Source organism: Eptesicus fuscus, chromosome 2, assembly GCF_027574615.1.
Source record: "Eptesicus fuscus isolate TK198812 chromosome 2, DD_ASM_mEF_20220401, whole genome shotgun sequence".
Classification (NCBI taxonomy): Eukaryota; Metazoa; Chordata; class Mammalia; order Chiroptera; family Vespertilionidae; genus Eptesicus; species Eptesicus fuscus.
This window is the reverse complement of record NC_072474.1, coordinates 91,556,609-91,582,277: the sequence shown is the minus strand read 5'-3', so window position 1 is coordinate 91,582,277 and position 25,669 is coordinate 91,556,609. Positions and strand designations below refer to the sequence as shown.

At 38.0% G+C, this 25,669-nt stretch overlaps 1 protein-coding gene across 5 annotated transcripts; it reads left to right on the top strand.

The window, feature by feature from the left end:
* Positions 1 to 3,566: 3,566 nt before the first annotated feature.
* On the top strand, positions 3,567 to 16,404 carry TMEM33 (transmembrane protein 33). Of its 5 annotated transcripts, XM_054729372.1 has the most exons (10): positions 3,568 to 3,692; positions 3,871 to 3,952; positions 7,822 to 7,916; positions 8,623 to 8,810; positions 9,502 to 9,569; positions 11,031 to 11,164; positions 12,369 to 12,452; positions 14,697 to 14,817; positions 15,680 to 15,713; positions 16,201 to 16,243. In XM_054729372.1, the coding sequence occupies exons 2-9, from the start codon at positions 3,908 to 3,910 to the stop codon at positions 15,683 to 15,685; spliced, it is 741 nt and encodes a 246-aa protein (XP_054585347.1). In that variant the 5' UTR covers positions 3,568 to 3,692; positions 3,871 to 3,907; the 3' UTR covers positions 15,686 to 15,713; positions 16,201 to 16,243. The 5 variants fall into 5 exon arrangements, with proteins under 5 accessions (XP_054585357.1, XP_054585347.1, XP_027999520.1 ...); XM_054729382.1 differs by lacking the exon at positions 14,697 to 14,817 and having other exon boundaries at positions 3,567 to 3,692; positions 16,201 to 16,404; XM_028143719.2 differs by lacking the exon at positions 16,201 to 16,243 and having other exon boundaries at positions 15,680 to 15,745.
* Positions 16,405 to 25,669: the final 9,265 nt, after the last annotated feature.

The following is a 25,669-nucleotide window of genomic DNA, read 5'->3' as shown; positions in this document are numbered from 1 at the left end:
AAAAGAATTTATGGGATCAAATTTGACCTACTAAGAATCAAGCCTGGATCATTATTTGAAAAGTATCAGGCAAGAGGCACTTTCTATGGTCTAGTCTTGCTGACGTGGTAGAATATGGACTTGAGTTGAGGGAGAATCAGCTTGACAATGAAGTCAACTCAGAGGGAAGCAGAAAGGAGAACACAGAGTCATTTGATATCATTCGTACTCTGGGGTATTTTTTAAAATGTTTTTATTGATTGGAGAGAGAGAGAGGAAGGGAGAGTGATAGAGAGATAGAAACATAAATAGGCTGCCTTCTGCACGCCCCCTACTGGGGATCGAGCCCAAAACCCAGGCATGTGCCCTGCCTGGGAATTGAACCAGGGACCACAGGGTTCATGGGTCGATGTTCAACCACTGAGCCACACTAGCCAGGCTCATTTGTACTCTTAATTCCAGTCATGTCTATTACAAAATTATCTACCTCTGGTCTTTCCAATATAATCAATTATTTTGTCCCCTTTCCCTCATAAGTCTGTTTGGGCTTAATTTCTGTTACTTGCTATCAGGACAGTCCTGACTAAGACAACCATGTACACTGAGTGGCCAGATTATTATGATCTCTGAACACATAATAATCTGGTCACTCAGTGTGTGTGTGTGTGTGTGTGTGTGTGTGTGTGTGTGTGTGTATTATTGGCCCTGTGCATGAATTCGTGCATGGGTGGGGTCTGGCCAGTCTGGCCAGGGGGAGGGGACATGGGCAGTTGGCTGGCCTGCCTGCTGGTCGAACTCCTGGTCAAGGGGACAATTCGCATATTAGCCTTTTATTATATAGGACATACACTGAGTGGCCAGATTATTATGTGTTCAGAGAGCATAATAATCTGGCCACTCAGTGTATATTTGATAAGTTATCTCACTACTGTTAAAAGATAACCCAAGGCATATTAAAAGTTTTAAGTTTATTTTTTCAAAAATTAATTCAAATCAGGTAGTGCCAAATCAAAAGTGATTAGAAGCACTCCACTGACAGGAGCTAGAGAAAAGACTTTTATAGGGAAACAGCAGAAGCAAAGCAATGGAATTATTTGATAGGCTATACTTTAAATATTTGCTTTATTTGAAAAAGACTAGTTGTCTGTGGTTGGTTGTCCTTAAGTTTTGCCTTTCTAACCTTGAGGCATGTATAGGCTTGTGTTTTGGATAGCTAAAGTATTAGAACTACCTTGGTCTAATGGCTTTTATATTTAATTAATTTAACATTACCAAATAGAATAATAAAGGAAGAAAATAAATAAATACACTTTAGGGTGGAGGAGACAAATTTCAATTGTTAAAAATAAAAAAAGGACCAAATATAATCTATTCATGATACTTCTTTTTTTAAAAAAAAATATATTTTATTGATTTTTACAGGGAGGAAGGGAGAGGGATAGAGAGCTAGAAACGTCGATGAGAGAGAAACATCGACCAGCTGCCTCCTGCACACCCTCCACCGGGGATGTGCCCGCAACCAAGGTACATGCCCTTGACCGGAATTGAACCTGGGACCTTTGAGTCCGCAGGCCGACGCTCTATCCACTGAGCCAAACCGGTTTCAGCTATTCATGATACTTCTTGATAATCACTGCATTCAATAGTTAACACTAACCACTAAAAGCTCTTACAGAAACCAATGTCTTGGCAAAGTGGCTTCAACTTCTACTATAATCACGATGTATTTTATACTGTTCCTAAATCGCCTGAAACACTGTCTTGGAATCCATATCAGCATCTACAGCCTGGGGGAATGATACAGAAATGTAGAAAATATAGTCTGCCTGTATATACTTATGTTCTAGGGAGAGATAACAGAAGAAAATCTAGCTGTTACTGAAAATGAGTGCTATTTGTAAGAATAACTATAGCACAATTTGATAAATTGTCCCTTATTTTCATCCATTAAAAACAAGTTATTTCTCCTTTGAAACCTTTCTAGAACCTCCATTGTAGGCCTATATCTGTGGTGCTTTTTAGTCTATCTTCAGCACATCTGAGAATGCAGATGAAGCAAAGAGAATGAAATCAAAATAACTCAATTATTAGAATAATATGATTAAGGTGATTCATTCAACACCATGACCAAGTAGGATTTATTCCAGGAATGCAAGGATGGTACAATATCCGCAAATCAATAAACGTGATACATCACATAAACAAATTGAGAGATAAAAGGTGATTCATTCAGCAAAAATGAAGTCAAACTATTAAAAAGAGTTTTAATGGGGAGCATCATCGTTCATAAATCAAGAAAGCAAACCATGAACCATTTGGAAAGCCACCTGGTTTGTGTCCCCTTTTCATTTATCTTAATTTAGCAGCTTCACGGAGCATGGCCTGGCAGTTCAGTGTGAGGTCTAAGGTTGTGGAACAGAGTGTTCCTCCACCTTCCCCTCATACATAAACTTAGGTTGTCCCCCCATCCCCCCAGGCTTTGAAAGGGAAAGGGAAATTTTCAACTCATAACAAAAGACTAGCATCAAAACATAATTTTAACATTTAAGTATACATTTTTAAAGTTCTAACAAACCAATAATAATGGAGAGTAATAAAAGGCAAATCTTGGATGGCCTCTTCAAGTCATCTTTCTTCTTCTCTTCCCCCACAACATTGCCTCCATTTAGAATTCATCACTTCTCTCCTCTATGTATGTAATGGCCTCCCAATTGATCTCTGGGCTTTTAGTTTGCCCTACTGTGATCATCTTCAATCCGGTTGCCAGAATGACTTAAATCTCACACTGTCACATTTCTGCTTAAAATTGTACCTGGATTGCAAGGTTAAATTCAGATTGTCTCCTTAGCACAGCTGCATGACTCTGTAGCTCAAGTCTTTCCTAATCTCCCTCACTGGCACCTTCATTCTGGCCATACTCAACTAACCACCTGACTCCTGTTTGTTGCTTCATGCATTTTGTTGCTGTCTGGAATCCCCTCCCCCACGTAGCCAACTTCGCCTGCCCTTCAAAACTTAGGGCCAGTGCTACCTTTTCCAGGAAACCTTTCCAGATTCCTTCAGACCTAGGAACCCCTCCTAAGTGCTCCCTGTGATTAACTAGGCTTCTGCTGGTATTACACAGCACTGTGTGTGATTTCGGTTTACTTGTCTGTCTCCCCTGCAGTCTACAATACTCATCTTTTTATCTTCAATCTATGCCAAGCTTCGGGCCTGTCACATAGCAGCCGCCTTATGTGCCCGTTGAGGGAATTCATTTCAGAAGTAGAACCATGGGGCTGAATGAGCCCCTGGAGGAAAACAGCAAAGAAGACGTTGCTGAGCCTCCTATATTAGGGAGTAAAGAGATTTCGTGGCCTGGCAATGGCAGGGGGCGGGGGGGGGCGGGGGGGGGGGCGCATCTGTGAGCTGGAGAAGAGAGAAAAAGTTGTTTCACCGGCCTCGATTTTTTAGCTTACTGGGCTAATAGTCGTGCAGGGCAGGTGAAGCCAAAACGAGAAAAACTACATTTCCCACTATGCCCCGGGGCACCGCTCCGGGTTTCCCCTCTTCAGCACCGCCTCTTCCTCGCGGAAGTGAAAGGAGCACTTCCGATCCCGGCAATAACCCCGCGCCGGCGGCGTTAGGTCAGCCCTGTTGGGCCTCGCTCCGAAGCTCCGCCTTCGCTCAGGTCTTTCTAGAAACCCCGCTTTGCTCTTGGCGGTGCCGGACAGGTATTTCCCGGCCGCTACGGGTGTCCCCGGGGTAGTCCGCCGCACTGGTGCCGGGGAGAACTTTTCTCTATGGAGGGGAGTTGGGAGTTCTCGCGGGGGCGCTCCTGGCTTGTGGCACCGGCAGAAAAGCCGGTGACGGGGGCCGGGGCTCCGCGCTGACATTTGTTTCTTTTCCTAGTTGCAGCGTCCCAGACGCGCGCGCGTGTGTGCCCTCCATGGCGGATACGACCCCGAACGGCCCCCAAGGGGCGGGCGCAGTGGTGAGTGAGCAGGCCAGGTGCTCTGGCTTGATGTGCAAGAGTTAGGAAGGAGCAGGAAGTGTTGCCGGTAGGGTCCGAGGCGCTCCAGAAGCTCTTGGCTTTCAGGACTGGCGTTAGTGATTGGGGTAGGGTTGAGGGTGGGGCAGAGGGAGATGGTGATCGAAGATGGAAGGCACCCACACGTTTCTTTTTCCGAAGCGACATCAGGCTGGTTGTCGGGCCAGCCTGGAGCAGGTGGCCCACACCTGTATGCCGTGGAAGCTGGGCCTTCTTGCCTCTCCCACTCCTCGGTCTCTATCCTAGGTCCCAAGGTTGAAGATGCCACGTGAGATCGTGCCAGGACACGCCTCATTCTGCACACGCGTGCTGGCAGAGAATGTTTCTGCTCAGTTTATGCCATTATCTCTATTTATATGTACACTCTTTTTTATTTTGCAGACCCTTTTCAGAGTTAGTTGCATACATCATGATGGCAAACCCATAAATAATTTCGTATTCTACATGACTACAATGCAATCATCACTGCAGTTTTTGCAGTTAAATTTCGGAAATTGAACATTGATTCATGTTATAACCTAATATTCAGTCCATATTCAGACCCGTTGTTCTGCAGAATATTCCTCAAATTGGAGTTGTCTGATAAGTGATACTCTGTCCTTCTCAGTACATTATATATATATCAGGACGCATTTTATGTTGATTTATCCCCTCACTTGAGATACTAAGTTTGATTATCTGGTTAGGGTGGTATCCACCAGATTCTCCATTGTAAAGATATCTTCTTTTTTGCCTTCGTAATTAAAAAGTAGTCTATGAGCCCTGGCCTGGGTGGCTCGGTTGATTGGGCATCATCCATGGGTTCACCATCAATTCCCAGTCAGGGCACTTATATCTCAGTTATGGGCTCCATCCCTGGTAGGGGGTTTGCAAGGTAGTCAATTGATGTTACACTCTCACAGCAGTGTTTCTCTCTTTCCCTCTCCTGTCCTCTTCTGAAAATCAATGAAAAAAATATATATATATTTAAAGTCTATGACATAGTAGTTTGACACTGTGTGAATAGTTTTTCACCTTAATAGTTTTTCACTCAAAGATCCAGTAATATTTTTTGCCTGAACTATTTATAACATGATTGGGCAGTTCACTCTTAAAATTTAGACCAGTGGTCGGCAAACTCATTAGTCAACAGAGCCAAAAATCAACAGTACAACAATTGAAATTTCTTTTGAGAGCCAAATTTTTTAAACTTAAACTCTTCTAATGCCACTTCTTCAAAATAGACTCGCCCAGGCCGTGGTATTTTGTGGAAGAGCCACACTCAAGAGGCCAAAGAGCCACATGTGGCTCACGAGCTGCAGTTTGCCGACCACGGATTTAGACCAATACACCTTTTAAAATCTTTTTTGTTGTGTAATCAAGTTACACACACATAAAAATGTATAAAATGGAATGCGTAGCTCAATGATTTATCACAGAGTGAACACCCTAAACACAAATAGGTTTTAAGAAAATGTTCTAAAATTAGAACATTTGTAGAATCTTAATATTAGTATAGAAACAGCATAGTGATCTAGATTCATCCTTTCACTTGGCTACTGATGATCATTTAAACTTAAAGGTGTCAACAATATAGTTGTATAGAATAAACTAGAGGCATATTTCCAAAGTTACCAGCATACTGTTAAAAAGACATGCAATAAAACATCCTTGAATTTTAAAATGTACTAGCATTTTTTTCCAAAAGTTTTTTACTATATCTTCTTGCAAAAGATAATTATATTATATATATCATGAATTTGTGCACGAGTGGGGTCCCTCAGCCTGGCCTGTGGGATCGGGCTGAAACTGGTTCTCCGACATCCCCTGAGGGGTCCTAGATTGCGAGAGGGCAAAGGCCAGGCCAAGGGACCCCACTGGTGCAAGATCAGGGCCAGGGAGAGACCCGGGAGGTTGGCCAGCCTGGGAGGGACCACAAGAGGGCTCCAGGGTGTGTGGAGCCAGTCTCGATCAGTCCTGATCAGCCAGACCCAGCAGCAAGCTAACCTACCAGTCGGAGCATCTGCCCCCTGGTGGTCAGTGCATGTCATAGTGATCAGTTGAGCAGCCTTAGCATATCATTAGCATATTACACTTTGATTGGTTGAATGAACGACCTGTTTCAGACTCCAGATTAAGATGCATTAGTGAGTTTTGAAATCAGTTTAGTGGGAACACTTTAAGTCTTTTTTTTTTTTTTTTTATGCTTTTATTGATTTCAGAGAGTAAGGGAGAGGGAAATGGAAATATCAGTGATAGAGAATCATTGATCGGCTGCCTCCTGCACGCCCCTACTGGGGATCTAGCTTGCAACTCCAGGCATGTACCCTGAGTGGGAATCGAACCATGACCTCCCCGTTCGTGGGTTGACACGCAACCACTGAGCCACACCGACTGGGCAACACTTAATTTTTAAAACATAACCTAGAAATCAAAATACCAAAATCTATCACACATAGTATGGGTAAGTATTGTTTTGTGAAACTTTTGTTTATATATTCACACATTTGTGTTGGATCTTGATGTAAAAATTATTTATGTAGGTCCTATCAAAAATTTGAAAGCCACTTTAGAATTTGAATATAAGTTGATTTTTGAATGTAAAAAGATATTTTAAGTTATTGGTGATGGACACATCTATTGGCAAAAAGCAGTAAAGGAACAGAATGAGAAGAAAACAGAAGAAAATGGTATATACAAGTTTAATCGAGGGCCACTGAAACCAGGGTAAGACTTGTGGGGGAGCTTCCTGGGGATGAGCAAGTTATAAAATCGAAGAGGCAGATGCTGTTTAACACCAGACAGCCATATTTTGAGCACCTAGAGCCGTGGTTGGCAAACTGGCTCGCGAGCCACATGCGGATCTTTGGCCCCTTGAGTGTGGCTCTTCCACAAAATACCACGGCCTGGGTGACGAGTCTGTTTTGAAGAAGTGGCGTTAGAAGAAGTTTAAGTTTAAAAAATTTGGCTCTCAAAAGAAATTTCAATCATTGTACTGTTGATTTTTGGCTCTGTTGACTAATGAGTTTGCTGACTACTGACCTAGAGTATGTCGTGCCCTTGTGTGTACATGGGCAAATCACCTTCCAGCTGAGTTCAGTAGTGAGTTACTGTTAGCATGGTTTTACTTTTCTACTTTGTAAGATTTACTTAATCCAAACTGGCTTTGTATACTACCTTTTTATTCAGATCTGAGACCTACCTATTTCAGTTTGAGATTTTTGTAAGAACAGGCATTCTGGTTCTCTTGAGAGCACTTCTTATTTAACAGTCTTAAAATAGATGAAGTCAGTTTTACAAGTATAGAAGGAATACAGACAACTGTAATTAAATCTCTGAACAAATTTTTCTTTCCTGATTAGTCTTTTTAAAATCAATTTTAGAGAGAAAGGGAGAGGGAGAGAGAAATATCGATGGGAGAGTGAGACATCAATTGGCTGCCTACTATGTACCCCCCTACTGAGGATTAAGCCCACAACCAGGGCATGTGCCCTGACCATGGGGAATTGAACCAGCCACCTCTTGGTGCATGGATCAATGCTCAGCCACTGAGCCACACTGGTGGGGCTCCTGATTAGACTATTTTTTTATATGTCTACTGGTATTTTCCTATTTAAGTACTTCTGTGCTTTCCACATCAAAACAGTAGGGTGTTTGGACTTGTTAGGTGAAGTGATTGCTTTAAGAGTTTTCACCTAATGATCTTAAAAAAAAACAATGTATTATTACAGAATTGTTCAAACATTTTGAATAGGAATAAAACTACATAATTTTCATCTTTAAAAACATTTTTCAGCCTTAGCTTACTACAATATTTTTCTTTTTAAATTCAGCAATTCATGATGACCAATAAACTGGACACAGCAATGTGGCTTTCTCGCCTGTTCACAGTGTACTGTTCTGCTTTATTCGTTCTGCCTCTTCTTGGGTATGTATTATATCTATTTCTGCCTTTGTTATTCAGTTGTTCAGTCAGTTTTTATGAAATATCTTTTAAGTGTAAGACTTGCTAAACTGCAAGGGATTCAGGGACAAATAAAAGACAAGTCTTTAAGGCACTAATAACCTAATGTTACTAACAGGAGGAATATATTACGTGCTATGTGGAAACTGACATCACATTGAAATCTGAGAGAAAATAGATGTGTGGAAATGAGTTTATTTTTTTTTTTTGCATTTTTTACTTAACAGGAAAAATGGCTGCTTTGTAAAATTCAATTGGGCATATATATGAAATGATGCTTCTAATGATTCTAGTAAATTCTAAAAAGATATTTTTATTGATTTCAGAGAGGGAGAGAAAGATAGAAGCATCAATGATGAGAGAGAATCATCAATCTGCTGCCTCCTGTTCGCACGCGCGCGCGCGCGCGCGCGCGCACACACACACACACACACACACTCGTTGGGGATCGAGTCTGAAACTCGGACATGTGCCCTGATGGGGACTTGAACCATAACCTCTTGGTTCATACGTCAACACTGAGCCACTGAGCCACACCAGTGTAATTTTTTTCTGCTTATAATTAAGTAATAGATTTAGGTGTTGTGCAATTATGATGCAATTCACAAAGGAGGAAGAGGCATGGTAGTTGTTTATGTCTCATGATAACCTCTCCTCTGGTAATTTGCAGGTTGCATGAAGCAGCAAGCTTTTACCAACGCGCTTTGCTGGCAAATGCTCTTACCAGTGCTCTGAGGCTGCACCAAAGATTACCGCACTTCCAGTTAAGCAGAGCATTCCTGGCCCAAGCTTTGCTAGAGGACAGCTGCCACTACCTGCTGTATTCACTCATCTTTGTCAATTCCTACCCTGTTACAAGTATCCTTTGTACCTTTTGACAATGAAATTGCCCATTGCTATGGACAGAGTAGAAAATATAGTCACTGGATAATCTCTGGAGCTAATGAAAATTAAAGAACTCATCTGGAATTTGTATGTTTACACATTTCAAAAGTGTTGTGGGATGATAATAGGTATTCTAACAAATGGGGAAGGGATAAAGAAGGGGGTGTGCTGTTTAGTCTGGAAAGAACTAGGTTAACCCATAGGTTTCTTTACTATAGGACCTTTGAAATGCTAATGTACTTTGTGAGACTAAGTTACTAGTGTTTTCTAAACTTACTTGTTTTAATTGTTATTTTCCTCCTGTGGATCATCTCTCAGGAAAGTGATTTGTGCTTTGAGAAGTGAGAAGTGCTGCTCTTAAGAGTTTTTGAATAATTTAGACAACTATACATAATGGAAGCACAATAAAATATATCTTTTAAGACTAAATACTGCCTTTTTAGATAAGTCTTAAAGGGAATAGGAGGAAAGTGAAATTATTTGAGCACCTGTTTCGCCATTATATATGAATTTGACATATTTAATCCTTGTAACACTGAAAAAAATTGTCATTGAACTCATTTTAGCAGATGCCATTTCAGATGTGAATATTTGGACATAATACATAGCCTATTTTGCAAAGTACTTGATAAATTTAAAATGTTTCCTTAATTGTTTTCTTCAGTGAGTATTTTCCCAGTCTTGTTATTCTCTTTGCTTCATGCTGCCACATACACAAAAAAGGTTCTTGATGTAAGTAAAACTATGCAGGGTTTGTTTGTTTGTTTGTTTGTTTTCTTTTTTACCCCTGACATGAGTTTGAGCTAGTTGACATGAATTTGTACCGGGAACCAATTCCAGCATGTAATAATTACAAGAGCTTCACCAAAAAGTTGGTGAAGCTTGGGCAGCTCAACAAGGGTGAGCCACAAATGTAGTTTACCTGTTGGAAACGGCACTTCCCCCAAACCTGAATAGGATAATTGTTAACTGCCAGACAGCTCAGGGCATTTTATTGCCTCCTGTTGGCCAAACACCTGAACAGCTGTAGGCTATTCCCCAAACTGACAATGCTTCTGTACCCTACCCTTTAAAGTGTATATGTCCACCTTGCCTTAGGACAAATTGTGTTTAATAAATACCATGGGGTCCTTCGACGAGAGAGTTTAGTTCCTTCAGCTGAAGCTCCTCTGACCCCCAGTGCCTTTCAAAATTATCTTTCGTCTCCGGACTCTTGAATCATCTACCCGCAGCCCCTTTCTCCAGAATGCTGAACGCTTTGTAAGGCTGGGACAAGAACCCCAGCATTATGGCGCCCGAACAGGGATCAACCTTTTTGATTTTTTAGTTAAACAATTTGAACACTAAGACATTTTAGCTTTTGTCACAAAAAGCTCCTCTAATCCTTACAAACTTGTCCTAAATTATTTAATGATTTGAAAGTTTTAAGTTTGGAATATTTTATTTACATTTCATAATACAGTATATTTTGTAGATAAAATAGTGCATTTAAAATTATCCCTTAGTTGCCAGAGGAATTTCTGAAGTTGAAATAGATCTCTTCATTATTTAAAGGAATTGAATCTTTTAGGTTTGATAAGTTGTTAGCTGTTCTGTCAGTATTAAATTCTAACATATCAGTCAAGTAGAGTGTACTGAATTTCTTTTATTCTAATGTTCTGAACTGCTACTTTACTAAAATTTCTTATCCTTGGGTTGGAACATTAAGCCTAACATAAGTGTGCTAGGCAGATTGACTGCATATGCACTGAAGTTTGAATGAAAATATCAAAATTTGCCTTGTGTTGGCCTTTTTCTTTATCCCTATTGTTCTTTGGTCACAGCAGTAATTGGACTTGGTGATTTCTACCTTTAGTTAGCTAAGGAGTCACAGATACTTTAACTGTATTACTGGATAGTCAGGTTTTGTTATGGTTGGAGAGAAATAACCATCATTTTTCTAATCTTAAGAAATGTAAAGGACTTGTATTAAAGTTGTTTTTATTTTTAAATTTTCAAGTACATAAAATATAATAAAGCAAGAAAATATACTAACTTTTGTCCTTAAGTAGTTTCTTATTTTATATCATCATTTCCAAATATTTGTCTTTTGCTTGTATGGCCTGTTGAATATGCTATTTATCTAAAGAAAGAAAATAATAGAGTGATCAGAAATGCTTTGTTATTCCTAATGTTTGTTTTCTTCTGTTTTAGGCAAAGGGTTCAAATAGTTTACCTCTGCTGAGATCCATCTTGGATAAATTAAGTGCTAATCAACAGAATATTCTGAAATTCATTGCTTGTAATGAAATACTCTTGATGCCTGCTACAGTTTTTATGCTCTTTAGGTAAGAATGAAAATACATTTGTTTTAGGAGGTTGATGACTAAGTGACTGTAATAAATATATTAACTCAAATTTTATCCTGCTTCAATCTGTTGAAGTAGATCCTGATATGTAGAGCTAGATGGATCTTAGCAATTATCTTTTCACTTTATAGTGGAGAACCTGAGACATTAAAGTAAACCTGGGAACATGTCTTATTTATCATTCTTTGTCATTTATCATTTAACATTTGGAAAGTTAATTTCAGAATAACTACATTTGAAAGAATCTTGGGAAGTCTAGTACATTCTATTATTAAGTTGATTTTTCTTTATATTAGAGAAAAATCTGGAATTGTTACCTATTGTTCTTCTAATTAATTATGGTCTAGAATTAATTGTTGCTTACTACCACCTCAGTAGTTTGTATCTTAATTGTAGAAGTAAGGCGAGGGAGGGAGGGAGGGAGTAAACATGTTTTTATTTGCCTGCTTATACTTTTCTCTCAGTGTTATCTCTAACATAGATACCTAAATTGATTTTGCTGAGTCTAAGCTGGGTGCATTTTATATTTAATAGACCATGGTTTATGAAGTATTTTAATGTTCATTGCCTGAGGTTTTTATGTACCTGACAGTTATTCCTTTCTTTAACACTCTCTTTTCAAGGTAGTAAGAGTTTTGTAGATTTCCTCACAAAGGCATCTGTTCCATTCTTTTAAGTTATGTTTTCCCCTGGAAAAAAAAAACAAAAACAAAAAAACAGAATCACCACATATTACTTAAGTTGTTGGGTCCCAAATAGATAGTATAACCTAAATAAAGTTCTGGAACGATATAATGGATTTAGATATGGTAGGTATTACTATGACCATCTATATATATAAAAGCCTAAGCAACCATGTGACCGTTTGCCCGGTAGCTATGATGCACAATGACCACCAGGGGGCAGACGCTCCAACCAGTAGAGGAGGGAGCCCGATTCCTTGTGGAATTGGCGTGGGTTAGGTTGCTGCTGGGGCACTGTTGGCCCCAAATCTGTTTCACCCGCACCCCGAATTGTGAGAGGGTGCAGGCCAGGCTGAGGGACTCACCGGTGCATGAATCCATGCACCGGGCCTCTAGTTTGATTAATAAAGACATCCTCCAATTAAATTGCCTTTAAGTTTTGAGAGTATATATATGAATTAATGATGTATACTTATTACCTCTGTATTTGTTTCTTTTAGCGGTCAAGGAAGTTTGCTCCAGCCTTTTATATACTATAGATTTCTTACTCTCCGATACTCTTCTCGAAGAAATCCATATTGTCGGTAAGCTGGTGATTAGTTCAAATTTGTTTTATTTTTTTAAGAGTGTTGTTAAATACAGTATTTGTAATGTTTAAGTTATTTTGCTTTATTTATATATATATATATATATTTTTTTTAATTGATTTCAGAGAGGGAGAGATAGAAACATCAATGATGAGAGAGAATCATTGATTGGCTGCCTCCTGCACATCCAATGTGGAGAGGAGACTAAGCCCAAAACCTGGGCATGTGCCCTGACCAGGAATTGACCGTGATATCCTGGTTCATCATAGCTCAAAGCTCAACCACTGAGCCATGCTGGCCAGGCTAAGTTAGTTCAGTTTCATGTTAGAATTTACAAGCAAACAGTGTTTTTGTACATTTCAGTTCTAGGCTTTAGAACTGTCTAGGGTTGGTGAGAAGGTGGTTGTATTTCCTTTTTTAAAAATAATAAACTTCTTTTGATTTCAGAGAGGAAGGGAGAGTGAAAGAGACATCAAACATCAATGAGAGAGCATCATTGATTGGCTGCCTCCTGCACACCCCACACTGGGGCCTGAGCCCACAACCCAGCATGTGCCCCAAACAGTAATCCAACTGTGACCTCCTGGTTCAAAAGTTGATGTTCAACCACTGAGCCATGCCGGCCGGGTGGTGGTGGTTGTATTTCTTTTCAAAAACTGAGATTGGCCCTAGCTGGTGTAGCTCAGTGATTGGGCATTGTCCCATGCACCAAAAGGTTTCTGCTTCCATTCTGGGTCAGGGCAAGGCCTGTGTTGTGGGCTCCATCTTTGTTAGGGGGCATGCTGGAGGCAGCCGATTGGTGTTTTGCTCACACATGGATATTTCCAAATTTCCTTCTTGTCTTTGTGCAAGGGCATATTACATCCCCCCTCTTTTTTTTTTAAATATTTTTATTGATTTCAGAGAGGAAGGGAGAGGGAAAGAGAGATGGAAACATCAATGATGAGAGAGAATCATTGATTGGCTGCCTCCTGCACCTCCCCCAATGGGGATCAAGCCCGCAACCCAGGCACATGCCCTTGACCAGAATCGAACCTGGGACCCCTCAGTCCTCAGGCTGACGCTCTATCCACTGAGCCAAACCAGCTAGGGACCCCCCCCCCCTTTTTTTTTAAATCCTCACCTGAGGATATGCTTTCATTGATTTGTTTGTTTTGAGAGAGAGAGAGAGAGAGAAAGGAGAAACATCGATCAGTTGTCTCCCATATGTACCATGACCAGGGATTGAACCCACAACCTTTTAGTGTATAGGACAATGCTCTTAAGTAGCTGAGCCACCTGGCCAGGGCTCCTTTTTTATTTGTTATTTTAAGCAGTACATTATTGCTTTTTCCTAACCATAAAAATAACATGGAAGATACAGAAAAGTAGAGCAGGAGTTGTCTTTATATAGGATGAGTCAGCACATAAGTTGAAAATTATTACCTTTGATGATCAATTACAGTACAAGATACATGATATTGTGTCTGCTAGCCTGTACTATATATGTGTGATGTGTACCGTGTATAATAAAGAGTACTTTGTGGGCAGCGAGCACAATTAAGGCAAAGTCGAGTCTTCAACCTGTTTTGGGCACAAACATGCAACATAAGTGGAACATGAGAGTCGGGGCAGAGAGTGGCAGGAGATGAAGAAGAAAATTTGATTGAGACCAGATTCTGGAGGGCATTAGATGTTAAGGAATTGGGCTTTAGTCTGAAGGAAGACAAGTGCCAGTTTGATCAGTGTAATGATCCAACTGGGAAGGAATATCCATTGAGCATCTTCTGTGTTATCTCATTTAAACTTCACGACAACTCCATAAAGTGCCTATTCCTATTTTTCAGATGAAAGCTCTAGGAAACAGTATGTTTATTTAAGGAAATGGTAGGTGGGATTGCCCATGTTATATAATTTTCACTTTCTTGTTCGCTTTTTTAGAACTAGTTGAATTTGCCTAAGTTAATGTGAAAATGATACGATTCTACTGTAAAGATATAAATCATCCCTAATCTCAGCCCTCAGAGGTAGCCATTTATTAAATGCTTTTGTTAAATGAACTTTTCTCCCCAGAAGGATAGGTGTTGATTTGAGAATTTTATTTTGTGTTTTCTAGGGAAAACTGTTGGCAATACATTTTAGTTATTTCTTTTACTTCTTCAGATTCTTTAATGGCTGTGGGAAATTCTGTCATCAGCATTTGCCTTGCATTGTGTTGCTTTTTCCCTTGTGTTTCTGAAAGAAAACTATTTTATCTTGCAGGACCTTGTTTAATGAATTGAGGATTATTGTTGAACATTTAATAATGAAACCTGCTTGCCCTCTGTTTGTGAGAAGACTTTGTCTCCAGAGCATTGCCTTTATAAGCAGATTGGCACCAACAGTTGCGTAGTTTAATATCCAGCTAAGTTATATATGATATAAGTAAGCATTATTAGCAGCTGGTACTTCTGCCAGGGGTTGTGAATTCCAGGTGTGAAACTGACCTCAATCCAACTTACATAATTTACATAAATGCATCTTAATGGAAAAATAATATTTTCCTGGCATGCTAAATCAAGCCTTTATAAAAAAAAAGTTTCCAAGAAAATTCTGTGTTGTGTTGTTAATGGTTAAGAAAGTTTGTATTTTTGTAATAAAGGTATCACTTTTTTTTTTAGATGCTACTGTGCCTTTATCATGTACATTTATTTCTCTTGTGAAAATAGTTCTAAAATTTATTTCAACCTAATTGGTAATCTGAATTTATTTATATCTGGCATTAGTTCATTATGGTAAATTTACATATGTGAATTCAGTATATTTTGAGACAGTATTCTTTTGCCATTTATGAATTTTGGTTGATGATTTTAACTAAAGCATTTCCCCCTGTATTTAGTTTCAAATGATTATTAAATTGATTTTGTGCTGCTTTGTTAGGACAGATTTATTTTGGATGTGCCATTATAAGAGGAGTTCTGTATGTGTCTTACACTATGACCTTCTAAAATTTTATTTCCATAATTCTGTGGATTTGAATATTTTTTAAAAGGCTCACCTATAGCTTACTAGCCTATTAAGTAAATATTTGGAATTACCTAACCATTTTACATCAGAGAGCAGTAGTCCTACAACTTTCCTTTCAGACCCATTGAGGAATATTTCTCAGACAGAAAATCCTTCTTTTACAGTGTAGACACATTATTAGTATAGTTTTAGAATTGCCTAGATCAGATTCTTGACTACGAACTTTCTCTGTTTCTTAGGCTTGAATTTTCATGGACAGTTGCAGCAGTGCAGGTACCTTTTGAAAAGAATATAACTGAAGATCATATGACTGATACTTAGTGTCTGTTCTGAAATAATAATGAAGACTATCCTGTAGTTTATATACCCAGCAAATCTTATTGAAAGGTTAAACGGAAAGGTTTATAGGTAAGGTGATTGATTGGGAATGGTGCCTGAGGAGGCATTTTGGGAGAATAGTGTACATTTCAGTTTCATGCTGGATAAATAAAATTGGGGGAATTGGATGTATTATGCAACTGTGATTTGAGTTGTGTAATATGTTAAATCCTACTTGTTGAGCTTCTATCAACTATAAAATTTATTTTGATCTTTGTTGTTACATGATTGGAAATGTCTAAAATGTTGCAAAAATTTTAGTACAGAATAATGTAATGGTTTTTGTAACCAATTTTCTTCTGTCTGCATGTAATATGGATTCTTCAAATACATTTATTGGTAATTTATTAGTAACATCAGGTTTTTGTTGTTCAACTTTCAGATCTATAGGAATGTGACATCTACTTGATAGCTCAACCATAACCAGCTCTTTTTGTAATATTTTTCTACTAAGTTAGAGAAGAGGCCTCATAATATACAGTTGATTTTGTGTATGTACATGTTTGTGGCTCATTATCACTATATATGTAATCTGATGATTTCAAGAACTAAATTTTCTAGAGCAATAAAGTGACTATAATGTTAAGTGAACAGTATATTATTGATTTCTAATGAGTTTTTAAAAATTACGTCTTGAATTAAATCAAGAAATTTTGGCAGTGAAGGCATATTTATTTTTAAGTTTAGGTTTTTTTATGTTTTGTTTTTTGCAATTTTTTAAATCTAGAGATAATTTTAGATTTATAGAGGAGTTGCAAAAATAATAGAGTTCCTATATATCCTTTACCCTTATGTTAACATCTTATATAACTATACAACATTTGTCAAAATTATGACATTAACCCTGGATAATATTGTTAACTAAAGTATAGAACCTATTCAGATTTCACCAGTTTTTACATTTGTTAATATTCTTTTTGCTCTGTTTTTACCATGATTATTATGGTTTACTTTTAATGCCCTTTAAGTGTGTCTCTGTTTTGAGTTTTTCTTTTTTATTCTTTTTATTGTTGAGGGTATTACAGATGTTCCCCATTTTGTCCTCTTTTGCCCCCGAGTTTTTCTTTTGAAAATTACTGTTGGTCAAAAAGATTTTCTAAGGAAAAGAATTCATGTTGATTTTAACAAAAAGAATATGAACATTTATACCTTAAAGGCTTTCTATCAAAAACAGGATTGTATTTCTGACATGCTCATGTTTGACTTAAAGGGAGGCTTGATTTATAAATAAAACATTTCTATACTCATGCCAAAGTAAATTTTACAATTTGAACATTGCCAGATGTTCAGTTTGCATGAATTTGTAGTCAGAAATTCTATGGTATAAAAACGTACAACCAGCTAATAATGGCATCTGAAATTATAGTGCAACGTATACCTATCGAATCAAAATTAAGGAAACACAATAGCAGTATATAGAATGAATGCAGTAGGAAAAATAGCAGCATAGCTGAACTTATTTCTACTAACAGGATTTTTAAAAGTTGATTTAACATCCAAAATATCGAATTCTTTAAGAGTAAGTGTTACAGTGCTGCTGTTTTTCTAGCACTTTTAGATATCACACTCTCTCAGACAGGTGGAAGCATCTTACAAAACCTGCTTTATCTAGCAGCAAGTCTACATTCCTTTTCTCTACTTGAGTCCTCATAAATTTAAACTCTAACATCATTCCAAAGAGAAATTTCTAAATAACAAATTATATTTAAAGTTACTTGGAATAAAGTTACCAAGGTAGATGCTCCTGGAAGTAAGCAAGAATAAAAGCTAGCTTTTTAAATTTTTTTTAAAATTTAGATATTTAAGAACCTCCCTTACAGGGAAAATCAAGGCATGTTAATATTAGACCAGAAGTTATTAAAGATTTATGAGGTCTTGTATAACTAAGAATTATAAAGCTGTCAGAATACTTCCTTTCTTCCTAAAAGTCAGGATCACAAATTCAGATTAGGTTTGTAAGTTTAGGACATAAATGTTATTCATCTGGAAAAATAAAATGAGTATATATGTAATAAGACAAGTAAAACTGGTTTAGTTTTTTAAAGTTTGCTATCAGAATGAATGATATTAATTTTGAGAGATTATGGGACTTTTTATTAATATAGTTATTCTAAAGCTTCTTCCCTGCCCAAATCCCCTTAAGATCTGCTAGCATCAACGCTATTACCCAGATTTAGATTAACTTCGCTACCTATTTTGTCCAAAACCTCAAGGGAGAAAATAATTACAGACAGGTAATTACAGATCAGTAGGTGGCACTCTCCTCAAGTACCCTCCCAGTTTCACATGCCCTGTTGGAAGGTTACAAGCCACTAAAAGGGCCGAGACAGCCATAAAACTAAGGATCTTAATTCCACGACCTTTTAAAATACGTAATTACTCAATATTCAACCAGTATTTAGCAAGCATTTATTCTGAATACAATTTTAAAATGTTCAAAAGCTGAAAGAAGTATCCTGCTAATACCTGCTTTCTAGGTAAACAGTAAAATAAAATAGGCCACAATTATGAGTGGTATATTCAGATCATGGTCTCTCTCTTTTTTTAAAATTTCATTGTAAGTTTCTACATCACCTAAACATATCAATTATAAAATTGTTCTTTCGCCTTCATTTTCAGGTGTGTAGAATAAATAAAATTTTTCCATGGTCATTTTGTAGGTACACAAGGTATAGGCAGTTCAATCTCTTAAAATTTAAACTTTCATAGAAATACAAATGCATATTGAAATTTTTGGATATTGTATCAGGAATGGTACCTAGCCCTAGCTGATTTGGCTCAGTGGATAGAGCGTGGGCCTGCGGACTGAAGGGTCCCGGGTTCGATTCCAGTCAAGGGCACATGCCTGGGTTGCAGACTCGATCCCCAGTGGGAGGCATGCAGAAGGCAGCCAATCAATGTTCTCTCTCATCATTGATGTTTCTATATCTCCCTCTCTCTTCCTCTCTGAAATCAATAAAAATATATTTAAAAAAAATTTTTTTTAAAGAAAAGGAATGGTACCTAGACTTGTAAATTCTCTTTGAGTTTCAGAGACAATTAGTTCCTCTTAACACCTCATTGGAATTTCTCTAGGATTAGGAGAATTCTACAGAAGCTTAATGATAATGTAGCTCAACAGATAGTATACAAAAACATGTTTATATATCCAGGGGTTATTTAATGAGCATTCCTCTTATAATATTCTAGGTGGGACGTTGTTATGGGATCTGAAATTAAGGATAAGAAAGGAGCTGCTAAAATTTTGGGAGGTGACTTGGTGAACACAATACAATATACAGATGATATGTTATAGAATTGTACACCTGAAACCTATATAATTTTATTAACCAGTGTCACTCGAATAAACTCAACTTAAAGAATTTGGGCCGGGAGGTTTCCTGATAGTTGTAGTTATTGTAGGACATGTTTACCTCCTAAGGTGACATTCAAGTGGGTTCTTAAACACATTCCTGTGTGAGGGATTAACTCGAAGTAGTCTTTCTCTATTTGTGTAGTGCAAATAGGAAAACTGACCTGCATTGACTTTTAGATGATGTGAGAAGAGAATAAAGTACAGTATTTTTTAAAATCTAAAGTAGATTATTTTTCTTAGAAAGTGATGGTAAAAAATTATTGATGGATATCTTTGCAGGAATCTAAAAATTAGCTCATATTCCAGGAGAAAAGGGCCCCAAAAATCATTTCACTTTTTCCTTTCTAGCCTTCTGAAGCTACTTTTTTGATGTGTTCAGTATTTTTTAAACATTTTTTTCTTGATTCATGACAGTTTAGCTCCAAACTTGGACTATATTTTTATAACTTTAAAATAAAACAATTGCTTTTGACATGAATTTTTGCATACATACATAAGTTAAGACCAGATGGGCAAAGTCTTGGGCAGGTAACATTTGTGATGTGTTATATTGGAAGAAATGTTAAAGGGTCGCAAAGATTAGAGTAAAAAAAAACAAAAAAAAACTGCTTGATTTATAAATGCATTACTTCTGGTGCTCTATATAATGGGATATATTGAACTAAAAATTTGTATAAATGATATGTCAGCATTTCTTAGTAACTTCTCGAATCCATTTTTAATATCTAATATTGTACAGGTTGGGGAGTTATACTTTTCAGGCCAATACTATCCAGACTATATAAATTTATAAAATAAATTGAAAAATTCATCACTCCCTGGTATTCAAGACCAAAGCACATAAATGCTAATGTAGGGCTCAGAGGGGAAATATATTTCTCCTGAATATTTGAGAAAATGTGAAGTCCCTTCAGGAAAATCTAATAAACATAATAATCATAGCCTGCTGACACTAAGGAAAAAGGACCTCATTTGCTCTTTCTTTTATTCAGCGATTTACTGGTCCCTACTGATTTCCAAATTGGATCACTGTAGTAAATTATCTATGCTGGTACCTGTGAAAGTAAGCCCTGGGATCCACATTTGTTTTGTGTTCTGCTTAAATCAGCAAGAATGATAAATTTGCTGGTGTGGAATTGGAAGTGTCAAGGGCTTTCTCTGGTGATTGAGCAAAATAATGTCTCCACTTGTAATTTATTGTGCCCCTTTTTCACTGTATGTTCTTTGTATGTCTAATATTTATTTCAGTACAAATTAAATTGTTGTTCCTTCATCTGTATTGTTATATCTAAGATTTTATTGATGTAAAAATCAAATTGTATAATAAAAACCTCTCTGGATTTAAGCAGATTTGAAAATGTTATGTTGCAGAAAACATTTACAGTTAGAATTCAGCTTTCTATTGTGCTTCATTGCCTTACTGTTAGGATAAGGTGAATTTGAACATTTCTGTTGTCCTCAGTTCATCACAAATAATAGAAATGGTATAATTTTGTGGTCTAATATGAAACTGGAAAAAAAATTATAGTGGATCTCTCAGTGGCTTGCCTGCTTCCTTCTGTACTTTTTTTGTTAGTGAAATTTACAGCCTACTGTAAAAATTTTTTATAACCATAAAATGATTCACAATATACAGTACATCCAAAGTCTTAAGTCAATACAGGACGACACAATGTATTTTCCTTGTAGGTGTTTATAGTTGGCAGATTTATTTTCTGTGGAAATTTTTAACATGTACTAAGCAAAACACAGTACAAGCAAGTTAAACAAATCTTTGTCCATTTAGAGATCATAATGTAAGAGGCATTATGGAAATCAGTTGTGTAAAGACCATTCTGATAGTTGAATAAATACTGAATTAGTACATGAATTATCCACATAAGGGGAAAAGAGTATTAGGAAAATTGATTTCCTAAAGATTTAATGGTGAAGAGTCTTCCCTAAGAGTCTTATACATTGTTGATTCATATGTTCTTCCCTTTATTGTGTGGGAATACATGGAGCTGTTTTATAACATAATTCTGTGCTTTGAGAAGGGAGGGGTCATCTCATTCCTCAAGGCTGGCTGATAGGAGAGACTCCAAAGAAATGGCCCACTGAGATCCTTGAGAGTTGTCAGTCTAAGCAGGTGATTTGTCAACAAAGTGCTTTGTAAAATTTATTATGGTGAGTTATGAACTTACATAAAAATAGAATGTATAATGAACCTCCCTTCTATTACCCAGCCTTAACCAGTCCTGCAACCCTGCCTTATCCTCACCTGTGTTCACTTTCCCTTCTGATTTAAGTAATTTCACACCACTTAGTAAAATTTTCATTATGTGCCTCAAATAAAAATCCCTTTTTAGTATCAATATAAAAAAAATAATTAACGGGTTTTTTTAGAATGGATGACTAGAAGTGACTAAGAATAATGCCCTGATGTGAAAAAGGCTTCCACAGTTTTATAACAAGCATGAGATGAAGGGAGAGGGAAATTCTGCTATTTTTCAGAAGAAGACTTTTCTCCCTATATTTGTGCCCTCAGAGAAAGACAGAGGCCACCATCCTCTTGGCAAGATGATAGATTTTTGCCTTCCCACACTATACTATCCTCCCCTAAAGGAGATAGTTGAAAACATGGAAGTGTGGGATTTTGGTGGTCTTACCAGAAACAGTGGGGCAGGTAAGTTCTTCAAAGAAAGGGAGTACTGCTACCCATAGAAGGGGGTAAGTAATTTGGCACTGACACTAGATTAAGAAAGGGATGTCAGGTGGGAGAAGGCAGAGGGGATAAACGGTGATGGGAAAAAAATGTTTTAAGGTAATATTAGAACCATTGTTCTTGTTAAATTTCCTTGTAAATAGTTCCAAATAATTGTGAGATTTAGGTCAGTTTACTCCCAATTTTATTTTTAAATTTATATCCTTTAAAAAATACCCAGTAGTTTGTGGTTTTGTTTTTGGTGGTGGTTGTTTTTTTTTCATTACATTCTTCAAATTTGGAGCTCTACAAACGTTATTACTTACAGTCCCAAAAGTAATAGGACAATTCATTTAAGTAACAAATCAAAATCCCTGAAGACAAAAGAATGAAATTTGCAGTGATCCAGAATAAAGTGGATATATCTTTTTTTCAACTCATAAAAGATACAGTTATATAAACAGGCTTCTCCAATCTGAAGTAACAATCTTTGACACTGAATTATCAGGTTCATGTTTCATAGTTCAATTTAGTAAAAGCATAATCTTTTCAAATGTTTATAAATTACATTTTTGTTCCTTTACCTAAAAGGCTAAACTTCATTTTTGGACTTGTACAATTGGGCATATTTTGAATTAGTGTGTGTTTTTTTAAGGTCAACTTTATTTTTATTTCTCCTCACTGGAGGATATGTTTTCATTGATTTTTAACAAAAAGGGGAAGGAGAGAGAAAAATATCAATTGGTTGCAACCTATGTATATGCCCTGATCAGGAATCAAACCTGCAACCTTTCAGTGTATGGGATGACGCTCCAACCAACTGAGCCAACCAGGCAAGGTTTGAATTAGTGTTTTTTATATGAACTTTATAGTTCCCTTAACTGAGGACAATCCTCAATTTCAAAATAAAAACAGGATATTTCTTTTTATATATATACTAGAGGCTTGGTGCACGAAATCCATGCATGGGGGGGGGAGGGGTGTCCCTCATTCAGCTTGCACCCTCTCCAATCTGGGACCCCTCGAGGGATGTCTGACTGCCCTCTCACAATCCAGGACTGCTGGCTCCCAACTGCTTGCCTGCCTGCCTTCCTGATTGCCCCTAACTGCTTCTGCCTGCCAGCCTGATCACCCCCTAACCACTCTCCTGCCAGCCTGATTGATGCCTAACTGCTCCCCTGCCAGCCTGATTGTCCCTAACTGCCCTCCCCTGCAGGCCTGGTCACCCCTAACTGCCCTCCCCTGCAGGCCTGGTCGCCCCCAACTTCCCTCCTCTGCGGGCCTGGTCACCCCTAACTGCCCTCCCCTGCAGGCTTGATCGCCCCCAACTGCCTTCCCTTGCAGGCCTGGTCCCTCCCAACTGCCCTCCTCTGCTGGCCTGATCGCCCACAACTGCCCTCCCTTGCAGGCCTGGTCCCTCCCAACTGCCCTTCCCTGCTGGCCATCTTGTGGTGGCCATCTTGTGTTCACATGGAAGCAGCCATCTTGTGTGTTGGAGTGATGGTCAATTTGCATATTACTCTTTTATTAGATAGGATATTTTTATTGTTTTCAGAGAGGGAGCGGGAGAGATAGAAACATCAATGATGAGAGAGAACCATTGATCAGCTGCCTCCTGCACGCCCCCCACTGGGACTGAGCCCAAAACCCATGCATGTGCCCCCGACCAGAATCGAACCCGGGACCCCTCAGTCCACAGGCCGACGCTCTATCCACTGAGTCAAACCAGCTAGGGCAGAACATTTCTTACAAAAATATTGGAACAATGTTTAGAAAAACATTTTAATTTGGGCCCTTCTATATTTTCAGTTATAAGAATATATTTCTGGGAATAAAATATATTTCAAAGTGAACAGTAATTAAACACCCTAATAAACCTACCAGAGGGATTTTTTTGCCTTTCTCCATAGCTGGGTGTGGCAGACCAAGAGATGCGAGGGGCAGTGGGGGAAGACGGGGGTGGGGGGAGGCAGACGCTCAGCTGACCGGGATGAGTGGAACTGGGATGAGCGGGAGCAGCTCCTCCCTGGCTGCCTGCCGCTTTGCACACTACTACATCCCTTGGGGGATGTTGGATGCCGGTTTCAGCCCGATCCCCGCAGGCCACGCTGAGGGACCCCACTAGTGCACAAATCCTTGCACCAGGCCTCTAGTTTTAATTATAAACAAACTGCCCCCTGGTGGCAACTTTTCTGCAAAATAATCCTAGTGCCTCTCATTTTGCATGTAATAAGAACCATAGGGGTGGGGAGGAAAGAAACATTGCTTGGCTCTTAATTTTATTTCCAGTTGGTTTTTACATTAAATACCTAACCAAGGTTATAAGGCGCTTATTATGATTTCAACCTTTAATGTTAAAAGAGTTTTTAGACAGTTATCATTGGCTAATACTTACTATTTGTTTTCAACATGCCTAAGTAAGCTAATATTTTTTCCCATTACATTTATGACAAGTATGCAGACTTTTTGTCTCTATTTTAAGACTGAGAAACCCAAATTCCACAGATGAGTCCGTGGGAATTCCTGACTGATAATTCCTGACATAAATCATTACAGAGTACAACCCTCATTCAGGCCAGGTTCACTGAGTATGCATTTTAGAGTCTAAGTGACAGTCTTAGGAAACAGCAGCCCCTGTGGATGTTCTTTGGTGTACCATCCTAATGGGTACTCATACAATCAGCTCATTCTTTTTTAAAATTTGTAGAATAAATGATTCAATACTTAGGAGATGCCTCTATCATATTTGCTGTTTGCCCAATCTCAGAAGGTCATCGTAGACATTTACATGTCTTCCAAGTTTTGAGCAAAGAAGGACAAGCGGAGATACTCTTCTGTAAATGAACATTTTTTGGTTATCAATATTGGTTGTCTTATAAATGGATGTAACTACCATGCCAAGAAAAAAAGTACTGCATAACCATTTACACCAAATATTCCAATTCTTTCATTGAGTTAGCACATTATCATTTTAGACATCAGAACTTAACACTGGTTATTTTAATGTCATTTCTGTATAATATATGGTTGGGTTTTGTTTTGATTGGCTTTTTCCATCCCATTTCCCCCCAATACCGCCTACCATTTTGAAATTTATACACACTTGCTACTGTATTGTTGTTTTCATTAAACTTTAGAAATCTGAACATGCATACTTAATAAAGTTTGAGGTTAAACAGATTTACAGTTGCTTCTGCCAGATGCCTGGAGCACTACCAAACTGGGAACACTTCAAACTAAATTTTTAGCTCTGGATATTATTTTTCTGTATAGGAAGTATAAATTTGGGGCACAATATTATGAATACTGGCTTTTGGTTATGACTTCTTAGGAGAAATTTTTCTTCACTGCACCTGGCACACAGGTAGAAAAAGGCAACTTTCCTAGTTGTCTCATTTGACTTCAAATACAGTGGTTATGCAAATGTCTATTAGATTTTCCTCCTTGGGTGGTCCTTTTTTAATATATATATATATTTCAGAGAGGACTGGAGAGGGAGAGAGATGGAAACATCAATGATGAGAGAGAATAATCAATTGGCTGCCTCCTGCATACCATATTCTCACTGGGAATTGAGCCTGCAAGTGCCCTGATCAAACAAACTCCTGGTTTCATGGGTTGATGCTCAGTTGGGCTGGGCCTTCTTTATCTCCTGCATTCAGTGTCCCACCCTTTACCCCACGTTCACTAGGATCTAGAATAGATTACCTGTGTGCATTCATATATTCTGAAAATTCTTTACATTTTGCCTTCTTGGGAATTGCTTTTAAGGTGTGTATTTCCTATTTAACATGTTTTTGGTTGATTTTAGCT

Excerpts from the sequence above, each read along its gene's own strand:
- TMEM33 (XM_028143718.2), top strand. The coding sequence starts at position 3,908 with ATGGCGGATACGACCCCGAACGGCCCCCAAGGGGCGGGCGCAGTG. Across the intron at positions 11,165-12,368 it reads ACAGTTTTTATGCTCTTTAG|CGGTCAAGGAAGTTTGCTCC; the intron begins GTAAGAATGAAA and ends TGTTTCTTTTAG. Across the intron at positions 12,453-14,696 it reads CGAAGAAATCCATATTGTCG|GACCTTGTTTAATGAATTGA; the intron begins GTAAGCTGGTGA and ends TTTATCTTGCAG.